Below are 22,516 nucleotides of genomic sequence, written 5' to 3' on the forward strand. Positions count from 1 at the left end.
CCTAATCAATGGGACAATTTACAATGACCAATGAACCTACCTGGTATACCTTTGGACAGTGGGGGAAAAAACCAGAGCACCTGGAAAAATCCCACGCAGTCCACAGGGAGGACGTACAGAGACCCTTCACAGAATGACACTGGAATTGAACTCTGAACTCCAGAACGCCCCAGCTGTAATAGCGTCATGTTAACCACTACAGTACCATGGTGCCCAAGGTGGCATTGTTAGTGTTCAATGACAAGCGAAACTTCCTCAGCCTTCTAAGAAAGTAAAGACACTGTGGTGTGCTTTCCTTATGTGATAGGCCCAGGACAGGTCATCTGATACAGCATGTCACACTCAGAAAAACTGAATCTGCTGACTCTCTCCACCTCTGAACCCCCAATATAAACTGATGCATGTTTGTCTTCCCTCCCCTTTCTGAAGTGAACTTGGGTCCCTGGAACTGTGAGGCTACAGTTCTCTCAACTCAGTGTTATACTCAGCTGAGGACTCTCCCATGCAATGTTCCCTCTAATTTTTTTTTTACAGCTGCGTGGACCAACATGCTCTGAGCATGAAATTTTTACATGGCCTGAAAACGGTATGGCACCTTAATAAAACATTACGTAAAAGGAAATTCCAGCTGCGCGGCAACAAAGGCTGTGTGTACGGGAGCATTTCAGTTACTGCGTAGCTACACATCCGTGCGGCTTCGAGGGAACAGTGCCCCCATTGGCTACTGACTGCCCTGAATGGTGTCTGCATCCTGTCAAGAATTGTTGGCCCTGACTGTGGATTCTCTATTAACCTTGGAAAGTTCTGTGTAATGTGGGATCCTGGATTCGACATACGTAGAGATGGATCCAGCATTGATTCTGCACTCTGCTGTCCAGCTCAGACCATGGGCTCTGCCACCTCCTTCCAGCCCTGTTCGAGTACCCTGGTAATGATTACATTATTCTTTTTCTGACCATATTTGTGCAGGTACAAATCGTACACAAGAAGGAAGATTACAGCGCTGTGCAGTCAAAGTGTGGTTCCAAAGACAAGATCAAACATGTTCCTGGAGGTGGAAATGTATGTAAAAGTACAGGAGTCAGTGTGTGAAATTCCATCTTTGTCCCACAATATCAGGTTCACTCTTTGGCCCAAACTGGTACATTTCAGCCTTGTCCCAGAAAGCAAGACACTCTCTGACCCATTCCACGAGAGCCCAATGTGTGAAATTCCTGTTTTGGGGATTCATTTTGCCTTGTTTTGTGAGTTTCGTATTTGAGCTATTCCCTCATATCTGCGAGTTCCATTCCCTTTGAGGTGAGTGAGATACCCACTTCCCCAGTATTATGAGATTCCCTTTGTCTCATAGTGAGTTTCACTAAAAATAAGACACAGGGTTCCCTCTTAGCCACTTCCCATTTCTGAGTTTTTCTGTGACTTCTGTCCCACTGTAAGATCTCCCTTACATTTGAACTCCCGCATCATCACAGGGTCAGGCTCCTTCAGTCCTGGACATCAGGTACTCTTCACCAGTGTGTCCCAGACATCAGCCCATGTGCACTTCTAACTGCTGACTTTTCCACTTCAGATACAAATCACGAACAAGAAACTCGATCTGAGTCATGTGTCGTCAAAATGTGGATCAAAGGATAATATCCATCACAAGCCAGGTAAATATCTGAGAGTGACAACAGACTGATCACAGTCCCATATCTGGGGGTTTAGGGGAAGGGGAGAGAGATAGAGACATATGGATATTCCTCCTTATTGTTCCAGCTGCATGTTGGCTCTCAGTGATGTGTGTACCTTCAGTACCTTTGACCATCAACTCCAACCAGTCTCATCACTATTCAACAAAGTTTTCTGTTCTGTCCACCAATGCAGCCAACATCATCTATTTGGGATGTGTGGTCTTGACCCAGAAAGTCAACAGTTCTTTTCCTCCCACAGATGCTCTTAATCCCTGCACTTTTTGGCTAGCTGCTCTGGTTCCCATTCCCCTGCCAAATTGGTTGAAACCCTCCTGGGTAGCATCAGCAAACCTCCTGGCCAGGATATTGCAGACAATACAAAGATCAAGGCATTGTGGCTAGCAATTACAGCAGGATATAGTTCAGTTACAGATATGGGTGGAGAAATGGCAGATGGTGTTTAACCCAGCCAACTGTGAAGTGTTGCACCTTGGTGGGTCAAATGTAAAGGTACAGTATGCTTGTAATGGCAAGGCCTCACCTGGTCTCTCCTGCACCCTAAGTACCATCTCTTTAGTCAAGAAAGCACCACTATAGGAAGGCTGTTGAGGGTTGGAGAGGGTACAGAAGACGTTTACCATGATACTGCCTGGATTAGATGACATGTTATAAGGAGAGGATGGACAAACCCCTGGTTTAGAGGGATGTGGGCCAAACAGGCCAATAGGACTAGCATAGATAGAAATTTTGGTTGAACATGGACGAGCTGGGCTTCAGTGCTGTATAACTTTCTGAATGTCATATCTTAAGAGAGAGAGAACCAAGAAAGGAAGACTGCCCAAGAAATTTTCATGTCCAAGAAAGGAAGAACAGACACAAACACAGTAGCATAGAGTCAGCATAACACTGTTACGGTGCCAGTGATCTGGGCTCAGTTTTGCTGCTGTATGTTCTCCTCATGACTGTGCGGGTTTCCTCTGGGTGCTCTGGTTTCCTCCCACAGTCCAAAGATGTATGGGCTAGTAAGTTAATTGGCCATGGGGTTGTAATTGGGCTGGAAGGCCTGTTACCATGCTGTATCGCTAAAATAAATAAATAAAACATTAGAAAGGAGACAGATTACTCAGAGTGAGCAAGCACTGACAGGTCAAGGTGGAAGAGTGAGTAGGCATTGTTTTGGGAGGAGTGAGAGTAGATAGATAATGAGCTCTCAGATGGAGAGAGTCCAGAGAGATAGAAAATGAGAGAGCACAGTATGTGAAATAGAGTAGAACGACCTGAGAGAAACTGAACAGACACAATAGGGGCCAGGAGTGAGAGCAGAGATGCTTTTGAGGGAGGAGACAACATATGCTGTAAGATGAAGCAGACATGTAAGTCTCCTCCCATCACCCCCCCACACCCCCCCCCCAGCTTTTCAACAGAGAACAGGCTCAGCTTAGAAAAAGAGAGAGTAGGAGCAAGTTAAAATGATTGTGGATTGCAGGTACATCTTACCAAGAGGGGCAGAGACAACATGGATGCATCAGAGAGAGTCAGACCTATCTTGGAGCTGAGTCATGTGAGGAACAAGGTGAGCAAATAGTTTTGAGAGGATGAGGATAATGGAGAGATGTCACAGGTTGACTGATAACAGTGACTCTGAATTTACTCCCCAACAGGTGGTGGAAACGTGGAGATCAAGTCACAGAAAGTGGACTTTAAAGAGAAAGCCCAGTCCAAGATCGGATCGATGGACAACATCAGCCACACGCCAGGAGGTGGCACCAAGAAGGTGAGAAGCACTGTTAACTCAGACTAAACCCCACTGGGTGTAATGTTAGCTGACACTGGCCATGTACTCACCTGAACTCATGGAAATCTCCATCATGGAAGGCCTCCGATGGAGAAGATTACATTTCAAGACAAGAAGGCATCAATGGTATGGAAAATGAGCTGTGATCAGGCTCAATGGGTTGAATGGCCTACTCTGGCTTCAACTTTCTATTTATCAGGTAGGTGCTGTTAAGGAAGTGGGTAGAAGGTGACGGAGAGAGTGGGAGGTCCAAGTTGAGGCAGTGATAAGCCTACATTAAGAGGTTGGGGCACGTAGACCAGCAGGCGAAACAAAGACAGTTTCAGATTACAGGGAAGTCAGGTTACTGTGACAAGTACAGGTTACAAGAACAGGTTCAGGAGATGGGTGCAGAGTAGAAGGTTCGGTAGAGAATACTTTGATTCTCATATTTCTTTATGAAACCGGAGAGCATTCTGTCCATCAAATCTATGCTGACTTTCAAAGCAATCCTATCGAAGCATTTCTTTATTTATTTGTGGAACTACTGATGCACTTACACATTAATATCCCCTGATTCTCCCACAACTTACAGTGGGAAATGTGGGAGGAACCTGCGTGGTCACCAGGGAGAAAGTGCAAACTCCGCATGGACAGTGCCTGGGTCACGAGCTGTGAGGCATTGTGCCAGCAGCTGTATCCTGCTTCAGGATATGGAAATGGAGAGCAGCAGGATATAGAGACTGAGACTGAGTTGTAGATATCAAAGGCAGTTTACTAGGGATAGAGTGGGATGTAGATCAGGTGGTGGAGCAGTGGGATAGGATTTAATTCAGACAGGTATGGGGTAATACATTTTGGGAAGTCGTATGCTGGCAGGGCATATGGAGGAAATGGTAGTGATATTAGGAGTGTTGATGTAGAGGACTACTTTGGGGCACAAATCCATAGTTACTGAAAATAGCAATACTAGTGGATAGAGTAGTGAAGAAGATGGTTTGTGTTCCAGCCATTGCAGGCCTAGGTGTTGAGTGTAAGAGTGAGAACTTCATGTTGAAGCAGCACAAAACATTCAAAGTATGGTATCCAGTTCTGGACACCATACTGCAGGACAGAAGTTGTAGCAATCGGGTGAATGTAGAAGAGATTTGCCAGGATGTTGCTGGTTTGAAGGCCAGTTGGTACAAAGAGAGATTGAAGAGGCTGAGTTCTCAGTGGAACATAGGAGGCTGAGAGGTGACCTTGCAGAGATTTGAAAGTTGTGAGGGGCATAGATAGAGTGAAGACATAAGAGACTGCAGATGCTGGAATTTGGAGCTCCAGGTCAGGGAGCATCTGCGGAGGGAAAAGGACTGTCGATGTTTCGGGTTGCATAATTTATTTATATTGTAACATAGTAATTTCTATGCCTCTGCACAGTACACTTAAAAAATAAATAAATAGCGCCGACAACAACAGCGAGTTAGTGTTTATTGACCATTCAGAAATCTGATGGTGGAGGAGGAGGAGGAGTTATTCTTAAAATGTTGAGTGTGGGTCTTCAGGCTTTTGTACCTCCTCCCCGACAGTAGTAACATATAGGATGTGTCCTGAATGTTGAGGGCTGCCTTCTTGAGATAGTACTTCTTGAAGATGTCCTCAATGGTGGGAAGCATTTTGCCCGTGATGGAACTGGGTGAGTCTATAACCTTCTACAGTCTCTTGCAATCCTGTGCAGTGCCCTCTCCATACAAAACTGTAATGCAACCAGTCTGAATGCTCTCCACTATTTCTGTAGAAATTTGTAAGAGCGTTGGTGATGTGCTTTCTTCTTTTTTTTTATTGGTTTTTTTTATACATTTTCTACATAACTACAGATAAAAAAAAATCCCCAGATCAAAATGAAGGACATTGATACAGTGCAAAAATAAGCATACAATAACAATCTGATACAGAGAAATATAATTGAAAAAGCACCCAAATTGAAGACAAGTAAAATTAGTGTCCTCCCCAAGCCCCACAACACAAAACAAAAAAAGGAAACTCCAGACCACCCACAACACAATATAGAGAATATAAATCAGGACAATCAAACCCCCAAACTGTGAATACACTTAGCAACAGAAGATATTAATGCCGAATACCAAAAGAAAAAGGAGCTGAAAGCAAGGGACCGAAAAAAAAACCTTAGTTAGGAGGAAGGTTATGAAAGTACTCAATAAAAGGTCCCCAGACCTTATGGAACTTTATATCCGAATTAAGAATTGAATAATGAATTTTTTCAAGGTCCAAGCAGGCCATAATATCATTAAGCCATTGAGCATGCGTGGGCGGGGCAACATCTCTCCATCTAAGGAGGATTAAACGTCTAGCCAGGAGAGAGGCAAATGATAATATTCGACACTTAGACATGTGCTTTCTTCTGATTGCTGCGATAGATCCTCTGAGATGTTGACATCCATGAACTTGAAGCTGCTCACCCTTTCCACTGCTGATCCCTTAATCAGGACTTTTGTGCGTTCTCCCAAGCTTCCCTTCCTGAAGTCCACAATCATTGTTGGGCTGAAGTGTATGATGAGTGAACACTGCAGAGACATATACATGCTTTCACGGGTGTGTGAGGTAGTGGTGCTTCCTCATCTCCTGTGACCCAGCTTCACTCCTGACCTCCAGTATTGTCTGATTAAATTTCTCCCCACAGACACATGAGTTTTTCTGGGTGCTCTGGTTTCTTCACACACTACAAAGATCTGCCAGTGAGTTGATAAGCTGCTTGAAATTGCCCCTGCGTGTAGTGGGGAACAAAAGGGAGTTGATGGGTATATGAGAGAGAGGAAGTTCAGGGAAACAAAGGGGACAGTAGGTGTGGGGATGACTCCTGGGCATCTGGCACAGAACTGATGGACACGATTTAGAAATGGCATGAGTTACGGGAGGAGGGTTGCAGGTTATTGGTGGGGGGGGGGGTGGTGAGGCTCCAGTGAGGGACAAGAAGAGTCAAGTCAAAGGGGAGGGGCAAGTTACAGGATGTGGGGAGGTTAAGGGACAGGCAGGTTGCAGGAGGGAGATGGATCTCAGATTTCAGATTCATGTACTTGCTGCAGATGAGTGAGAAGCCTGATATGGGAGAGAGACTAGCCCTTTGGCCAGGGCCATTCTGCCACTGATTGGATTCCCATCATTTTGTAATTGATATCCCATTGGTAATGAACTTTGCTTTGCTGAGTGATACTGTCTTAGTCAAATGAGTGCCATTCAATACTGTCTTTTTTTTTAGTGAACAATGTTGATTGGCCATGTTTTTTGAAGAAAACATATTTTCTTATTTCTGCTCTTGCTCAGATGCAGTTTCCTTCTTTTCCCTAGATTGAATCTCACAAGCTGACTTTCCGTGAGTCAGCTAAAGCTCGTACAGATCATGGCGCAGAAATTGTCTACAAATCCCCAACCCCCTCCAATGAGGGCTCTCCCTGTCGACTCAGCAACGTGTCCTCCACTGGCAGCATCAACATGGAATCTCCACAGCTCGCCACGCTCGCTGACCAGGTCTCTGCCTCACTGGCCAAGCAGGGCTTGTGACTGTTGGTTTAAAGCAAGTTTGAAGTGTGCAACTGTCTAAACCGAGTTTGTGTCTGATCTTTCATACACTGCCTCTGGATTTGCTTGCATATCTGACCAGTTACAGACAGTGGTGCTTTGTTGTCTTTTGTGTGTTAATTCCTGATCTGCATTCTTTAGGCTTTTTGAGAAGTCTGGGACTTTAGAAGTAGCATGTCCCTTTATTTAGAGATTAGTGGTTAAAGTACAGAAATGGCTGAAACGTTCTGACTGGTACAAAAAAAAAATTGAAACTTTTTTCCAAGGGAAATGGTGGCCTTTATCTCAAGGGGCCTGAAACCCAGCAGTAGGAGCTCCCGGAAGTTGCACAAACCTCTGGTTTCAAGCCTGTCTTCTGTCCTAACTCTGCACTCAGTGGGGCTGGAAGGGCTCCGGAAGGCTGAAGTGTTTGCTCATCAGAATGGTATTGAAGGTAAAGTGGTTGAATTGTGAGAACAGCTCATAGAGGCAAAGCTTGTACTCCCTACACTGTAGAAGATTATAGACAATAGACAGTAGGTGCAGGAGTAGGCCATTCGGCCCTTCTAGCCAGCACCACCATTCACTGTGATCATGGCTGATCATACACAATCAGTACCCCGTTCCTGCCCTCTCCCCATATCCCTTGACCCCGCTATCTATAAGAGCTCTATCTAACTCTCTCTTGAATGCATCCAGAGACTTGGCCTCCACTGCCTTCTGGGGCAGAGCATTCCACATATCCACCACTCTCTGGGTGAAAAAGTTTTTCCGCATCTCTGTTCTAAATGGCCTACCCCTTATTCTTAAACTGTGGCCTCTGGTTCTGGACTCACCCATCATCGGGAACATGCTTCCTGCCTCCAGTGTGTCCAATCCCTTAATAATCTTATATGTTTCAATTAGATCCCCTCTCATCCTTCTAAATTCCAGTGTATACAATCCCAGTCGCTCCAATCTTTCAACATATGACAGTCCCGCCATTCCGGGAATTAACCTTGTGAACCTATGCTGCACTCCCTCAATAGCAAGAATGTCCTTCCTCAAATTTGGAGGCCAAAACTGCACACAATACTCCAGGTGGGGTCTCACCGAGGCCCTGTACAGCTGCAGAAGGACCTCTTTACTGCTATACTCAATTCCTCTTGTTATAAAAGCCAGCATGCCATTAGCTTTCTTCACTGCCTGCTGTACCTGCATGCTTGCTTTCATTGACTGATGTACAAGAACACCTAGATCTCGTTGTACTTCCCCTTTTCCTAACTTGACTCCATTTAGATAGTAATCTGCCTTCCTGTTCTTGCCACCAAAGTGGATAACCTCACATTTGTCCACATTAAACTGCATCTGCCATACATTTGCCCACTCACCCAACCTGTCCAAGTCACCCTGCATTCTTATAACATCTTCCTGACATATCACACTGCCACCCAGCTTTGTGTCATCAGCAAATTTGCTAATGTTACTTTTAATCCCTTCATCTAAATCATTAATGTATATTGTAAACAGCTGCGGTCCCAGCACCGAACCTTGCGGTACCCCACTGGTCACAGCCTGCCATTCCGAAAGGGACCCGTTAATCACTACTCTTTGTTTCCTGTCAGCCAGCCAATTTTCAATCCATGTCAGTACTCTGCCCCCAATACAATGTGCCCTAATTTTGCCCACTAATCTCCTATGTGGGACTTTATCAAAAGCTTTCTGGAAGTCCAGGTACACTACATCCACTGGCTCTCCCTTGTCCATTTTCATAGTTACATCCTCAAAAAACTCCAGATTAGTCAAGCATGATTTTCCCTTCATAAATCCATGCTGACTCGGACTGATCCTTCTACTGCTATCCAAATGTGTCGTAATTTCATCTTTTATAATTGACTCCAGCATCTTTCCCACCACTGACATCAGGCTAACCGGTCTATAATTCCCTGTTTTCTCTCTCCCTCCTTTCTTGAAAAGTGGGACAACATTAGCCACCCTCCAATCAGCAGGATCTGTTCCTAAATCTATAGAACATTGGAAAATGATTATCAATGTGTCCACGATTTCTAGAGCCCCCTCTTTAAGTACCCTGGGATGCAGACCATCAGGTCACGGGGACTTATCAGCCTTCAGACTCAACAGTCTATCCAACACCATTTCTTACCTAATATAAATTTCCTTCAGTTCATCCTTTACCCTAGTTCCTTTGGCCACTATTACATCTGGGAGATTGTTTGTGTCTTCCCTAGTGAAGACAGATCCAAAGTACTTGTTCAACTCATCTGCCATTTCCTTGTTCCCCATAATAAATTCACCCGTTTCTGTCTTCAATGGCCCAATTTTGGTCTTAACTATTTTTTTGCTATTCACAAACCTAAAGAAGCTTTTACTATCCTCCTTTATATTTTTGGCTAGTTTACCTTCGTACCTCATTTTTTCTTGGCGCATTGCCTTTTTTGTTGTCTTCTGTTGCTCTTTAAAAGCTTCCCAGTCCTCCGGTTTCCCGCTCATCTTTGCTATGTTATACTTCTTCTCTTTTATTTTTATACTGCCCTTTACTTCCCTCGTCAGCCACAGCCACCCCTTACTCCCCTTAGGATCTTTCTTCCTCTTTGGAATGAACCAATCCTGCATCTTCTGCATTATTCCCAGAAATACCTGCCATTTTTGTTCCACTGTCTTCCCTGCTAGGGTATTGTTCCATTGAACTTTGGCCAGCTCCTCCCTCATAGCTCCATAGTTCCCTTTGTTCAACTGTAATACTGACACATCCGATTTTCCCTTCTCCTTCTCAAATTGTAGGTTAAAACATATCATATTATGGTCACTACCTCCTAATGGTTCCTTTACTTCGAGGTCCCTGATCAAATCCGGTTCATTGCACAACACTAAATCTAGAATTGCCTTCTCCCTGGTAGGCTCCAGTACAAGCTGTTCTAAGAATCCATCTTGGAGGCACTCCACAAACTCCCTTTCTTGGGGCCCAGTACCATTCTGATTCTCCCAGTCTACCTGCATGTTGAAATCCCCCATGACAACTGTATCATTACTTTTGCGACATGCCAATTTTAACTCTTCATTCAACTTACACCCTACATCCAGACTGCTGTTTGGGGGCCTGTAGGTAACTCCCATTAGGGTCTTTCTACCCTTAGAATTTCTCAGTTCTATCCATGCTGACTCTACATCCCCTGATTCTATGCCCCCCTTGCAAGGGACTGAATATCATTCCTCACCAACAGAGCCACCCCACCCCCTCTGCCAGTCAGTCTGTCCTTTCGATAAGATGTATACCTTGAATATTCATTTCCCAGGCCCTGTCTGTTTGAAGCCGTGTCTCTGTTATTCCCACAACATTGTACTTGCTAATTTCCACTGAGCCCCAAGCTCATCTACTTATACTTCGTGCATTCATATATAATACTTTTAATTCAGTACTCCCCTCTCCTTTCATATCAATTCCTATTTCATTTGGCCATACTGTATGATCTCTTCTTGAGCTTTCTTCTCCATTGATTCTGTTGTCCTTTTTAACTTATTTTCACTTTCCCTTTAACTCCATCCTTATATTTCCAGTTCATCCCCTCCCCCCCCACTACTTAGTTTAAACACATCCGTGTTGCAATGGCAAACCTGTCTGCCAGAATGCTGGTCCCCCGCCTATTAAGGTGCAACCCGTCCCTTTTGTACAATTCATCCCTACTCCAAAACAGATCCCAGTGGTCCAAGAATGTAAATCCTTGCTTCCTGCACCAGTTCCTCAGCCATTATCTCCCTGTTCCTGCCCTCTCCAGCATGAGGAACTGGAAGCAAACCAGAGATAACGACCCTGGAAGTCCTGCTTTTCAGCCTTCTTCCGAGTTCTCTGAAGTCCCGCTGCAGAATGTCCTTCCTCTTCTTCCCGATGTCATTTGTGCCGACATGCACTACCACTTCCGGCTGTTCACCTTCATCCTTGAGGATTCCCTGCAATCGGTCCGTGATGTCCTGGATCCTAGCACCAGGGAGACAACACACCATCCTTAATCTCGCCTGTTGCCGCAGAAACCCCTTTCCGTACCTCTTACTATGGAGTCCCCTACTACCACGGCTCTTCCTGATGTCTGACTCCTCGGCTCTGCTTCTGCACCAATTTTCGGCTCGCAGACCTGTCCGCCTCTCAGACTGGCAGTATCTTCTGTCCTGACAGCTTTCAAGAAGGTGAACCTGTTTACGAGAGGTACATCCCCTGGGGTCTCCTGTATTTCAAGCATCCTTTCCTTCCTCATCGTCGCCCCCTTTCTCTCTTCCGATATCCTCAGTGTAACGACCTCACTGTAGGTCCTGTCCAGAAAACCCTCGTTTTCGCGGATAAACCTGAGGTCATCCAGTTCTTTCTTCAGTGCTGCAACATGCTCCTTCAGAAGCTGAATCTGGACACACTTTCCACAGCTGTAGCAGCCGGGGGCACCATCAGTGTCCCTGACCTCCCATATCATGCACGTAGCACACTGAATCAGCTTAGCGGTCATGTCTTCACCCTCTGCAATTGTGCCTGGCGTAGTCTCCTCGCCGAAGACTAGCACTTTTCACACCAGGCACTTCCCTCGACCAGGCCACTTCCCAACAGGCCGCTCCGCTGGAGCTTTCCCTCTTTTTATTTGCTTGAGCTTTGCAAGCTGCAAGGTCACCTGACTTTGATTGCCCAATCAGATTAGGTGATCTTATTGAAATATTTTTAAGGTGATGAAAGGGATAGAGCAATGGTGTGGAGTATTGGAATGAGAGCCAGGCTCTTCAGAGGTGGTGTCAGGAAACACTTCGACACACAGGAAGCCCGCAAACCCCCTGGGAAGCTGTGCCAGGAGAGCAAGGGAAGGGGAAGCAAAGGGGAACTGACTATTTGATTTCCCTAGCTGCTGACATCAATGGTTAGAGAACCAAGACAAAGGAATAAAGTTAATGTTAAAGCAATTAAAAGAGGAGGAGGTGACCTTTCTGTGTCTCTGCTCCCTGCCAGAAAACTCTGCAGGTTTTTGGATTCATCCAGTGACAGGTTCAGGTTGGTCTCACCAGGAACCCATGTGCTCTCCTGAATTCCCAGTTCAGCAAATCCTCCACTTGACCTGCTGACTTGAATACTAACCCTGTGTACCCACCTTGCTGGGATCTGCTGAAGTGGATTTCCTGGGGATTATTCTGATTTGGATTAGGAAGTGGTGTAGAGCCAAACAGAGGGTTGCTGCCTGAGGTCTCAGCTCCCATCACTGGTACCAGGGAGGAACCTGAGCCCCACTTCATGGTGGTCCCTCCATGCTCTAATGGCGCAGTTGGCCTTTCACCATTTATAGCCCTGGCAAATTAGCTCAGTGTTTAACTTTGCCTAGTATTTATATGTTCTGTAATGAGTATGAGAGTACATTTCCAGAGAGAAGTAAAAGCCCCAGATCTGATCTCCAGATCAGACCTCTTCTTGAATCCCCAACATAGGGAATTATTTTATCAATTCCTTAAATCATCTTAAGCACCTTAATGAAGTCACCATTTTAACATCTATACCATGGGAATACAGATTTGTCAATGCTCCATTTAAACCACCTTAGCTCCATTACCATTCTGATAAATGTGGAGAAGATGTGGGAAATATCCTACTACCTTTTCCACTGGAAGTATAAGTTGCTTCTACAAAATCTGAAGCAGAGGTTTAACAGGGACCCACAGAGTACGCCCCAGATTCAATGACCCTCTCTTCCCCAGTGAACTTTCCTTATCATAGTCTGCCACAGTAATATTTTTCCTGCCACTCTCCTGTCCTACAGTGATAGAATTATACTCTATTTCAAAATGTCCTGCTAATGTAGGATTGATATTGTGATAATGAGTATGGAGACACAGTTGCAGGATGGTGCCAAATCATAGTTGAGGAGCAGGAGGGTCAGAGAGCGTACATACACACACAGCTTGTCTTAATTTCATTCCCTGTGAGGTCTAGAATCCGTGAGACTATAGTTGGGTTGCTCCCAGACCTGAACTTCCTTTGCTGCTACCCTGGTGAAGCCCAACCATCTCGTTGTTCATGAATGGCTTCACTTATCTCTCTTGTTCATTACAGTCCTGCTGCCAATGACCTTATCACTTGATTTCATTTGCTGTTTGGACCTGATCCCCAATGGTACCACTGCCTTTGACTATAACTGTTGGTCATATTACTGATTCACCTTGCTGATTGATCTTGCTGCCCAGTGATATTGTTAGTTTATTACTGCGCTGTGTTCACACCAGCATTGCTTCACTGGTCTGGTCCCCATTCCTGGATCCCACTACCACGAATCTCATTGATTGCTTCCTGCCCATTCATCACACCACCCTTTGATTACATCTCCTTATTCATATCATCCATTTATCAATGCCCATCGTTCTCACTGCCCATGCACCATCCTTTGATTATGTTGCTTCATTGGTGATGACTGTCCAGTCACCTCGCTATTTTGATCCCTTTACCTGTTGGTCTCCCTCTCTTGCCGCAAATTGACCTCAGTCCATTGATCTTGTCTCTCGGTATTGTTGCCCTTTGATCTTGCTGCCTATTGGCTTTGCCGCACAATTAGGGGGATGTCAGGGACTGCAGATGCTGGAATCTGGAATGACAAACAATTAGTTGGGAGATCTCAGCTGATCCAGCAGCAATTTTGGGTTGGGGGTGAAAAAACCCTGATGCAGTCCATTGATGACCTGGGCATTAATCTTGTCATTGAGCTCTCCGATTACAATGTTTAAAGGGCATTTAGATAGGTTCTTAGATAGGAACTGTTTAGAAGGATGCAGGCAAATGGGACTACCTCATATAGACACCTTGGTTGCCATGATGAGTTTCCGTGTTGTATAACTGACTGTTGACTGATCTAATATAGCTTCATCAAGTACATTATCCTTCAATTTCAGTTCTACCTGGCCTTTGTTTCCACTGGGCACGCTACCATCATTCTCACAATGTGCTGCTCTTATTTTTCCCAGGGGTTGAAATGTCTAATGTCAGATGGCATGCATTTAAGATGAGAGGGGGTAATTTCAAAGGAGATGTGAGGAGCAAGTTTTTATACATATATATATATATACACACACACACACACACACACACACACACACACACACACACACACACACACACACACACACACAATACAGAATGGTGGGTGCCTGGAATGTGAGCCTTGGGTGGCATTAGAAGTGGATACATTTGGGCTTCTTAAGAAATATTTAGATAGGCACATGAATGTGAGGAAAATGGAAAGATGCAGACATTGTGTAGGCACAAAGAGATTAGTCTGACTGTTGTCTTTGGTCTCACTATCTGTGGATCTCACTGTTTCTCTCAATCCCTGCCCACCCCATCCCCTATTAATCTCTTCTATTTATATCTCTGTGTTCCTCACATTCTTTCAGCTGGCCTCACTGGTTTTTCACAGTTGGAACACTATAACAGACCTTTTTTCACCCTATAACTTACAGTCTGCTCTGCAATGTAAAACTTACCTGTTTTCAGGAACTTTTCCAAGTTCTTGTAAGAGGTTGTCTCCCTGAACTGTTAGCTCTGGTTCTTTCTCTACTGGAGCTGCTGAGAATTTTAGACAGACAAAGCAATAAAGACTCCAGGATGACAAGAGAGGGTAAAATTGTTCTGCCTCCAATATTTGATGAAAGAGTTCCAAAGACTCTTGGTCCTCAGAGAAAATTTTGCCTAATTTAATGTAGGTGAGCAACCTTTTATTGTTAAAATATTTTTTAGGAGTGCAACAGTGATCATCTCACAAGAGAAGGCCTCTGTATCCACCTTGTCATCCCCTCTCACTCTGAATCTAGCAAACACCAGCCTGAATAGTTCAGTCTACCCTGTGAGACAACAGCCCGTACACTGAGCCTCCTCTGAATTGCTCCTGGACACAGCACTGCTGATGTGGTCCAATCACTGCCCTTTAAAACTGAAGCAGAACCTCTCTACCTTGGATTCAATGCCCCTGGCAATAAATGACATCTTTGTTAGTTTTCCAAATCACTTGCTGCATCTGAATCTTTGTCAAGGAGATGCCCAGATCTCTTGGCAACCCAGAGCTCTGACCACCTCCAGCAGGTCACCCCTCAGCCTCAGGTTTTGGCCCATCAAATCCCTCATGATCTCAATACTCATTGATCCACATTGCCTAAAAATGTTCTAGCTCATCAGTCGAGGGATCTCTTTCCATCACTAACCATTGATTTCTTGGTCATTTGCCATTACTGTCCCCACCCCCCAAGGAGGAGACACTCCACCTAACAAAGTAGTTTATTTTACTTTTTAATAATATGCATTTAAAGTTAGACAAGTAATTCTTGGCACACACTTAATACTCAGAGGATTGCTAACTTGTAAAAATGTTCAAATTACAAAAGATTTATAAACTACAAAGGATTACAAAATGCAAAAATTAAAAGAACGTACCAACAAGTTGCAGATAAACAAAATCTGAAGCATGAGGAATAAATTCTAGTTCTGCCTCTTGTCACTCTGTTGTTATTCCTAACAATTCTAGTAAAGTTTAATGGCAGTTGGGTGACCAACGTAAGATGCATTACCACCACCTACTGAGCTGGAGTGTGGAGCAAAGAGACAAGTAGCATCCCCACTTTAATTCCCGCTCAAGAATAAAAACTCAAATAATATCAAAAAGTTGAATGCTTTTCAGAAAGTCAAATACACATTACAATGACAGTGACACCCTAACAAACTTCACATGGTAAACTGTTTCTGTCCCAAAGATCTCAATTTAGCAATTCAGTGTTTCCTTTGCACCTCATAGGAACTGCATTTAAACAATCTATGCTGCACTGTTTCTTGACAAGTTCACTCCCTAAAAATACCCGTAGCACGCATATTAATTCTGAACAGGGAATTATTCAGCCTAATATGTCCAATACGTAACTGTAAGTATAACTTATTCTCTCCTTTTATACCCATCTCCCAGTCGAGTTCCCACCATCCTCTGAATGTTGTATAAATCCTGTCCTTTCTTTTCCTTATCCCAAATATGTTGCCACAGTGATGGGATGGACTTTCTTAGTTACGGATTTCACCTCTCCCTTATGCAAAGGCACCCTTATGAATGTATATCCCTGATTTTCAGTGACTGCTTGGAAAGAATGTCTGCCTTGTCGTTTCCTTCAACCCCAACCTGGGCTGGGTCCCATAGAAAATGTACACACAAGCCTGGACACTGCTGTCTTAACAGATGTTCATAGAAGGATGTCTGGCCTACAATCTGAAGTATCTGTTTAAATAGATGTGAAGACCGAGAACGAATCAGAGCACAGAGGTACGTAATCAGGGTGTACTTCTTCCACCCATTCCAAGGCTAAAATGATAGCAACTATCTCAGACGTCAATAATAGTCTGATTGTCTTTTCATAATTGTCTCCTGAAACTTTGGAGCACAAACAGAAACACCTGAACAACATTCCTAACAATTCTAACTGCTTTCTAGCATTTGTACTGTCTTACCTCTAATTGAAATCCCCTGTGTCAATTCCATTCATCAGGCCAGGAGAATGCAATGTTTAATTAGGCCTCCATTATTTCTCTTGATACTTCATTGTTCAAATGTTTACAACAAGAGGCTGAGCAAGGAATATTGGTTAGAAGTTTAACTTTGTTGAAAGCAACTTTTTGACCCTGGAAAGGTCATGCTGCTGTGCCAGAAAGCTGAGATTAGCAATAAGTCTCTTTGTCCCTGGAAAGTGACTGTCTATTACACAGTGAACATTTAATAGTCTGAATTTGGAGTGCTCATGTTCTTTGATCTCATGGTGTGCTGGTATATTTATCCAGTGATCTCGCCATCCATGCATCCTTTGAAAGTGGCGCCCATTAGCCAGCTCTTTGAACCTGCCACTTATTGGTCCCAGTGTCATTTGGTCTCACTGTTCGTTGATGTAAAAGCCCACAGATCTCAATGTCCTTTGGTCATACTTTCTCAACATTATCCTACAGAGACTTCTTTGTGTTATGTACTTGATCCATCATGTTCACTGATGGTTCGATCTCAGGTGTCTTAACCACAGTGACTTTAGATCTTTATGTTTTGATATCACTGAACTAACTTATTTACTTACAATGATAAACCAATACCATTCAGCCCAGTGTCCAGACCAGCTCCCAGTAATCCCATCAGTCCCATTCCATATTTCCCTGTGGCTTTGCAACGACATTGGCCATTTAAAATATCAACACATCTTTGGGATGTGGGAGGAACCGAGAAACCCAGAAGAAACCCACACAGCCAGAGGGAACATGTGCAAATGACCCAGAGTCAGCCCCAAAGATCAGGATGGAAGTCAGGTCACTGGAGCTGAGGTAGCAGCACTACCTTGTACCCCATTTTCCCAGACAATTAAATTCACCATCACTGTCCAATTTATTTCTGTTGCTCATCACCCAGTTATTCTGTTGTACCTTGGTCTCATTGCCTTTGAATTATTCTGGCCACCTAAGTGCTTCTCACTCACTCTCAATCTACACTAATGTCCATCACTGCCCCCTCTGTTCCCTCCTACTGATTCCTGTCTGTTGATGTCCATATCCTCTGATCTCCATCCACTGTCCATGGCCTCAAACTCCATTGATCTCATTGTCCATTGCTCATATGTTGATACCATTGTTCACTGATCTAACCTTCTGCCCACTGATGTCTCTCCCTCTTGCCCTTAGTGCCCATTCACTGCACAAAGTGTATTGACCTCAATCTATCTGATTTCACTGTTCGTTGATCTCCCAGTCCATTGATCTCACTATCTCTGCATCTCACTACCCGCTGCTGACTGGCTGTTCATTGTCCTGTCCAGTGATGTTGTGCATTGATCTTGCTGCTTTGCCCAACAAGCCAATCAACCCATCTCTACCTTCCTGCAGTCAAGGGCTTTCCACCTCACTTCCAAACACCTGTCAATTCAGTAACATTTGTAAATGTAAAGAGCACAAAGAAGGCCCTTCAGCCCACCATCTCCATGCTGACCATGAGTATCCATAAAACATAGGAGCAGAATTAGGCCATTTGACCCATTAAATCTGCTCCGCCATTCCGTCATGGCTGATCCATTTTCCCCTCATCCCCAATTTTCTGCCATCTCCTCATATTCCTTCATGCCCTGACTAATCAAGAACCTATCAACCTCTGCCTTAAATATACCCAATGCCTTGGCCTCCACAGCTGCCTTTGCAACAAATTTCACACTCTAAAGAAATTCCTCCTCATCTCCATTCTATTCTGAGTTTGTCCTCTCTGGTACTAAACTCCCCCACTACAGGAAACTTCTCTGTATCTATTCTATTGAGGCCTTTTGCCATTCGATAGGTTTCAATGAGATCCCCCCTCATTCTTTTCAATTCCAGTGAATGAAGGCCCAGAGCCATCACACGCTCTTCATATGAGAAGCCTCTCAATCACAGAATCATTTATTCTAATTAACCCATTTATTCTAATCCAATTTGCCACCCTTCTCTTCCTTGGTGACCTAGAGACTTAAATGTTGTGAGAGTCTCTCCCTCCACCACTTCAAGCATTCCAGATTCCAAATATCTCAGTGTTAAGAAAGTTCTTCCTCAAGTTCCTCTACTTCTTGACACTTCCACCATGGGGAGATGCTCCCCACTATCTACACCTATATGCCCCTCATTTCTGAGAGCTGCTGCACCCTCTGGGCCTGCCATCGCCCCGAGATAGGCTGCAACTAACTGATCAGTTCCACCCATAGTTAATATGAAACCCTCAGTGATTTTGTCCCTGCGTTGGAGAGATTGATTCATCAGGTGTGTGTCAGACACTGTGCCTCTGGTCTCTGCTGAGAGATAACCTGTAAGAAAGTGCAGCAAATATTCTATGGATTCTTTCCTGGGATGTGGGTATCCTCCTGTGAGGAGGCAATAGGCACACTGGAAGAATGAGAGGTGAAATATACAAACTTCCCAAGCTCAACAATGTTTGTTCTCATTAAGGTGGGCAGAACCAGAAGGAGGTTGGCCATTTAGGGCTGAGATGGGAAGAAATTTCTTCACTCGGTGAATCTTAGGAATTCTGTGCCTCCTGAAGGCTTGGTGACTGAGGGATGAATAATGTCAGGATATGGGATCAGTGCAGGCAGGTACAGCAGTGATTTCACTGAGTAACAGCTGATGTAATCAGCCAGTGGTGGCATTTTCCAAAGTCAGAAACTCCATCCGCCAGTGTCAGATTGATCTCATCATACAACCTTTGTCATCAAATCCAAAATGTCTGGTCTGTCTGATAATTTCTCAGCAGTCGATAACTCTGTATTAACTTGGGAGCTGAAGTTGGCTTTTTGCCTTATGATTAGGATGTACTGCAGACTGGCTCAGTTGGCAGTGGGTGAGACTGGGTGAAGTTGAGGGAATGACTGAGCTAGCTGTTCCCAACCAACAAATCCTGTCTAGATATGGCAGGTGACAGAGAAACTAACCCAGTGAGTCTCATTGTGCATGTTGAGGGCAAGTGTTATTCAGGCCAACCAACCTCTGAGGCAGTGACACACCGATCAAAGACAGGATCAGGGCATCCAAGGGGATTTTGTGTTACAATTGTCAGGTTCCAAATTTCTTGAAAAGGGCTGAGAACTTGGAAAACTGATCCCGTAAAGGACCTTCCTGCTTATTCCCATGCAGCTTTCTCTGGGACAAGTGCCAACGTGAAAGTGATGTTGTGGTAGTGTACGTTGTTTCTTAACGCTTTCTCTTTAAGATGTGATGAGGTGGTAATTTAATCCCAATTGCAGCATCTTTGCTAATGTTCAGTGGCTTTGCTTCTTGTCTGTGACTGCTCAACGCTGTAACTATGATTCATTGGTTTAGATTGATAATTGTGGCTGTAACAGTTTGGAAATAAAGTCTGTGTTCCAAACCTCTTGATTTTCTGTCCATCCCCACCACTCACAGATCCCCCCCACCACCCCTTATGTGAAACATCACGTCTAAGTATTCACTCATCAGAGCTTTTTGTAAGTTTAAAATTGAGGGGGGGATGTTGCTGGGGCTATTTGAATTAAAGGGTAGGAAATGCACCAAGGAGGAATTCAGCAGCAGATGCTAAAGAGGTCAAATAGATGATCTCAGAGGTAAAACAGAAGTTCATTCCCTCACTTGCTTCACACTTTGTCAACCCAGATGACAGAAATTCTTGACCAGGTTTTTACCACCTCCGATTTTAACTCCTTCTGTTTTCCTAAGCTCTATGAACCCCCCCCCCTCCCCGAGTTCCACATACCCCTCTAATTCTAGCCTCAGACTCAACATTCTGCCTCTGGCAGAGCTCCACCTTTTAAAGCCTGGAATTCCTTCCATATATCCCCCTCTCTCCCTCCTCATCCCCCTCTCTTCCCATCTATTTCTCTTTGCATATCTCCATTTTCATCATTAACTGTCTCATTTTCATCCTCCTCTCTGCATGTTTCATCTCCCTCTCTGGTCCATCTCTCTCATTTTTTCTCTTCCAATCGCTCTCTCCTACCCCATTTCTCTTTTGCATTCCCTCCCTCCCCACCTCTATCTCTCCCACCAGTCCCCTCTATCTGCTTCTTTCTCCCCATCTTTCTCTCCCCTTCTCTCTATCTTTTCATGTCCACCTATTTTTTTCTCTCTCCTTGTTCCCCCCCCCCCTTCCCTCTGTGTGACTGTTTCTCTCCTCCCGAGGACCATGGGTGCAAGACTTATCATTAACATCAATTTTATTGCTCTCATTGGACGTGACAGTTGGATTCTGAAGCTTTGAACTGTTCTGAAGTAGTTGAAACCTGTACAAACCAGCCCCGTCTCTGCAAGGCTGAGACCACATCCCTGCAGAAGGTAGGTGGGTGGTTGTGGTTAAGCTATTGGCAAGGTTGGGAATCTTTCTGGGAAGTCAGGAAGGAGAGACACAGGGGAAACAGTAAACTAATCATTAAAATAATCAGAATGTGAAAATAAATTCAGAGACAAATGAGATCAAAGTATTGATAAATGAAAATTTCAACTGAAAGGCACTGTATCTGCTCACATTTTTACAAGGTAAGTGAATTAACACACAAATAGTCAAACACATCAATGTTATTGCCATCATTGGAATGTGGAGGCAGGCTGATCAACACAGAGAACAGATATTCCATGGGATTCAACATTTAGTAAAGACAGGCTGAGGTGCTGGCGTCGTTTCTGCATCAGTTACTGATAAACTCACTTTGGCAGATTATGTCGTAAATTGGAATTAGTTGAATTGAGCAAAGGAACAGCAATTAGCAGAAGATATTTAAGTACCATTAGTGATGAAGTCAGGCATATAGCACAGAGAAAGGACCTTCATGTCCATAACAACCATCAAGATAATAATCCATTTAGTAACCCTATGTGCCTTAGTGATTCAAGTGATTGTCTAAATCAGTTTGGGTTGTTGTAAGCATACCTGCCTGCACCACCTTCTCAGGCAGTGCATTCTAGTTTGTAACCACCTTCTGATTGAAAATAATCCTCAGCTCTCAACCCTCATCTTAAGCCTACAATATACCCTTTGGTTTTAGCTGTCTCCTTTATGTGGAAATATTTCTCACTATCTACACTACTGATTGTCCCCCATAATATGACATCAGGTTCCTCAGAGGACTTGGAGAGTAGAAAATGTGCTTCTTTTATTCAATAAGGAAAACAGGGATAATCCAGGTAATTGTAGGCTAGTGAGCTTCACGTCAATGGGAGGGAAGTTATTGCCAAAGATACTGAGGGATAGGATTTATGCACGTTTGGGAGGTGCAGCCTGTTTAATGACAGCATAGCTTTGTGTAGGGCGGGTCATGCCTTACCATCTTAAGTTTTTTGAGGAGGTAACAGAGAGGCTGATGAGGATAAGGTTGTAGATGTTATCTATGTAATGCACTGTAAGGATTCACAGCTAATGTAATAGCTTCAGTCCTGACAAAGGGTCTCGGCCCAAAACGTCAACAGTGCTTCTCCCTATAGATGCTGCCTGACCTGCTGCGTTCCACCAGCATTTTGTGTGTAATAGCTTCTCTGTAATTTTTCACTGCTAAGGCTAATCTAATGGCTTCTCTGTAATGTTCACTGCTGAGGTAACGGTTTCTCTGTAGCAACAATGTTTGGGTTATGGCTGGAGATAACAGGACTGTGGTATGCATGTTAGCCAATCAGGATTTTGTTGCTCTGTCCTGTGAGTCTGGAAGGAGAGTTTCAGGGGCTTTTGCCAGAGAGAGATGAGAAGAGAAGATGCGAATGGAGGGATTTGGCAGACCGCCAGACGGGGTGGACTCAGAGCGAGGGTCCGAAGGGCAGCGACGATCAGAGGAGGTCGATGGTGAACGATCGACTTATCAGTGAGCTCCAACTTTGCGCATATGTCTGTTTAATAAGATTGGGCCCTTTTTTTTCTTTTTGTTTCTTTACTAACCATATAGTCAAAGTAAGAATTATAAAGCTTAATTGTTTCATCACATATTGTGTACTATTTGTTATTTTGGGATACTGATTTGTAAT

At 44.2% G+C, this 22,516-nt stretch overlaps 1 protein-coding gene across 1 annotated transcript in view; it reads left to right on the top strand.

Annotated features, from left to right (window-relative positions):
• LOC132384993 (microtubule-associated protein tau-like) overlaps positions 1–7,005 on the top strand; it is a 38,718-nt gene extending 31,713 nt beyond the window's left edge. Inside the window, exons 8-11 of the mRNA XM_059956718.1 lie at positions 970–1,062; positions 1,571–1,652; positions 3,335–3,447; positions 6,793–7,005. Of these exons, the coding sequence (XP_059812701.1) occupies positions 970–1,062; positions 1,571–1,652; positions 3,335–3,447; positions 6,793–7,005 (501 nt within the window). The remainder of the gene's footprint in view (positions 1–969; positions 1,063–1,570; positions 1,653–3,334; positions 3,448–6,792) is intronic.
• The last annotated feature ends 15,511 nt before the right edge of the window (positions 7,006–22,516 follow it).

The sequence above is a fragment of the Hypanus sabinus genome, chromosome X1 (assembly GCF_030144855.1).
Source record: "Hypanus sabinus isolate sHypSab1 chromosome X1, sHypSab1.hap1, whole genome shotgun sequence".
NCBI lineage: Eukaryota > Metazoa > Chordata > Chondrichthyes > Myliobatiformes > Dasyatidae > Hypanus > Hypanus sabinus.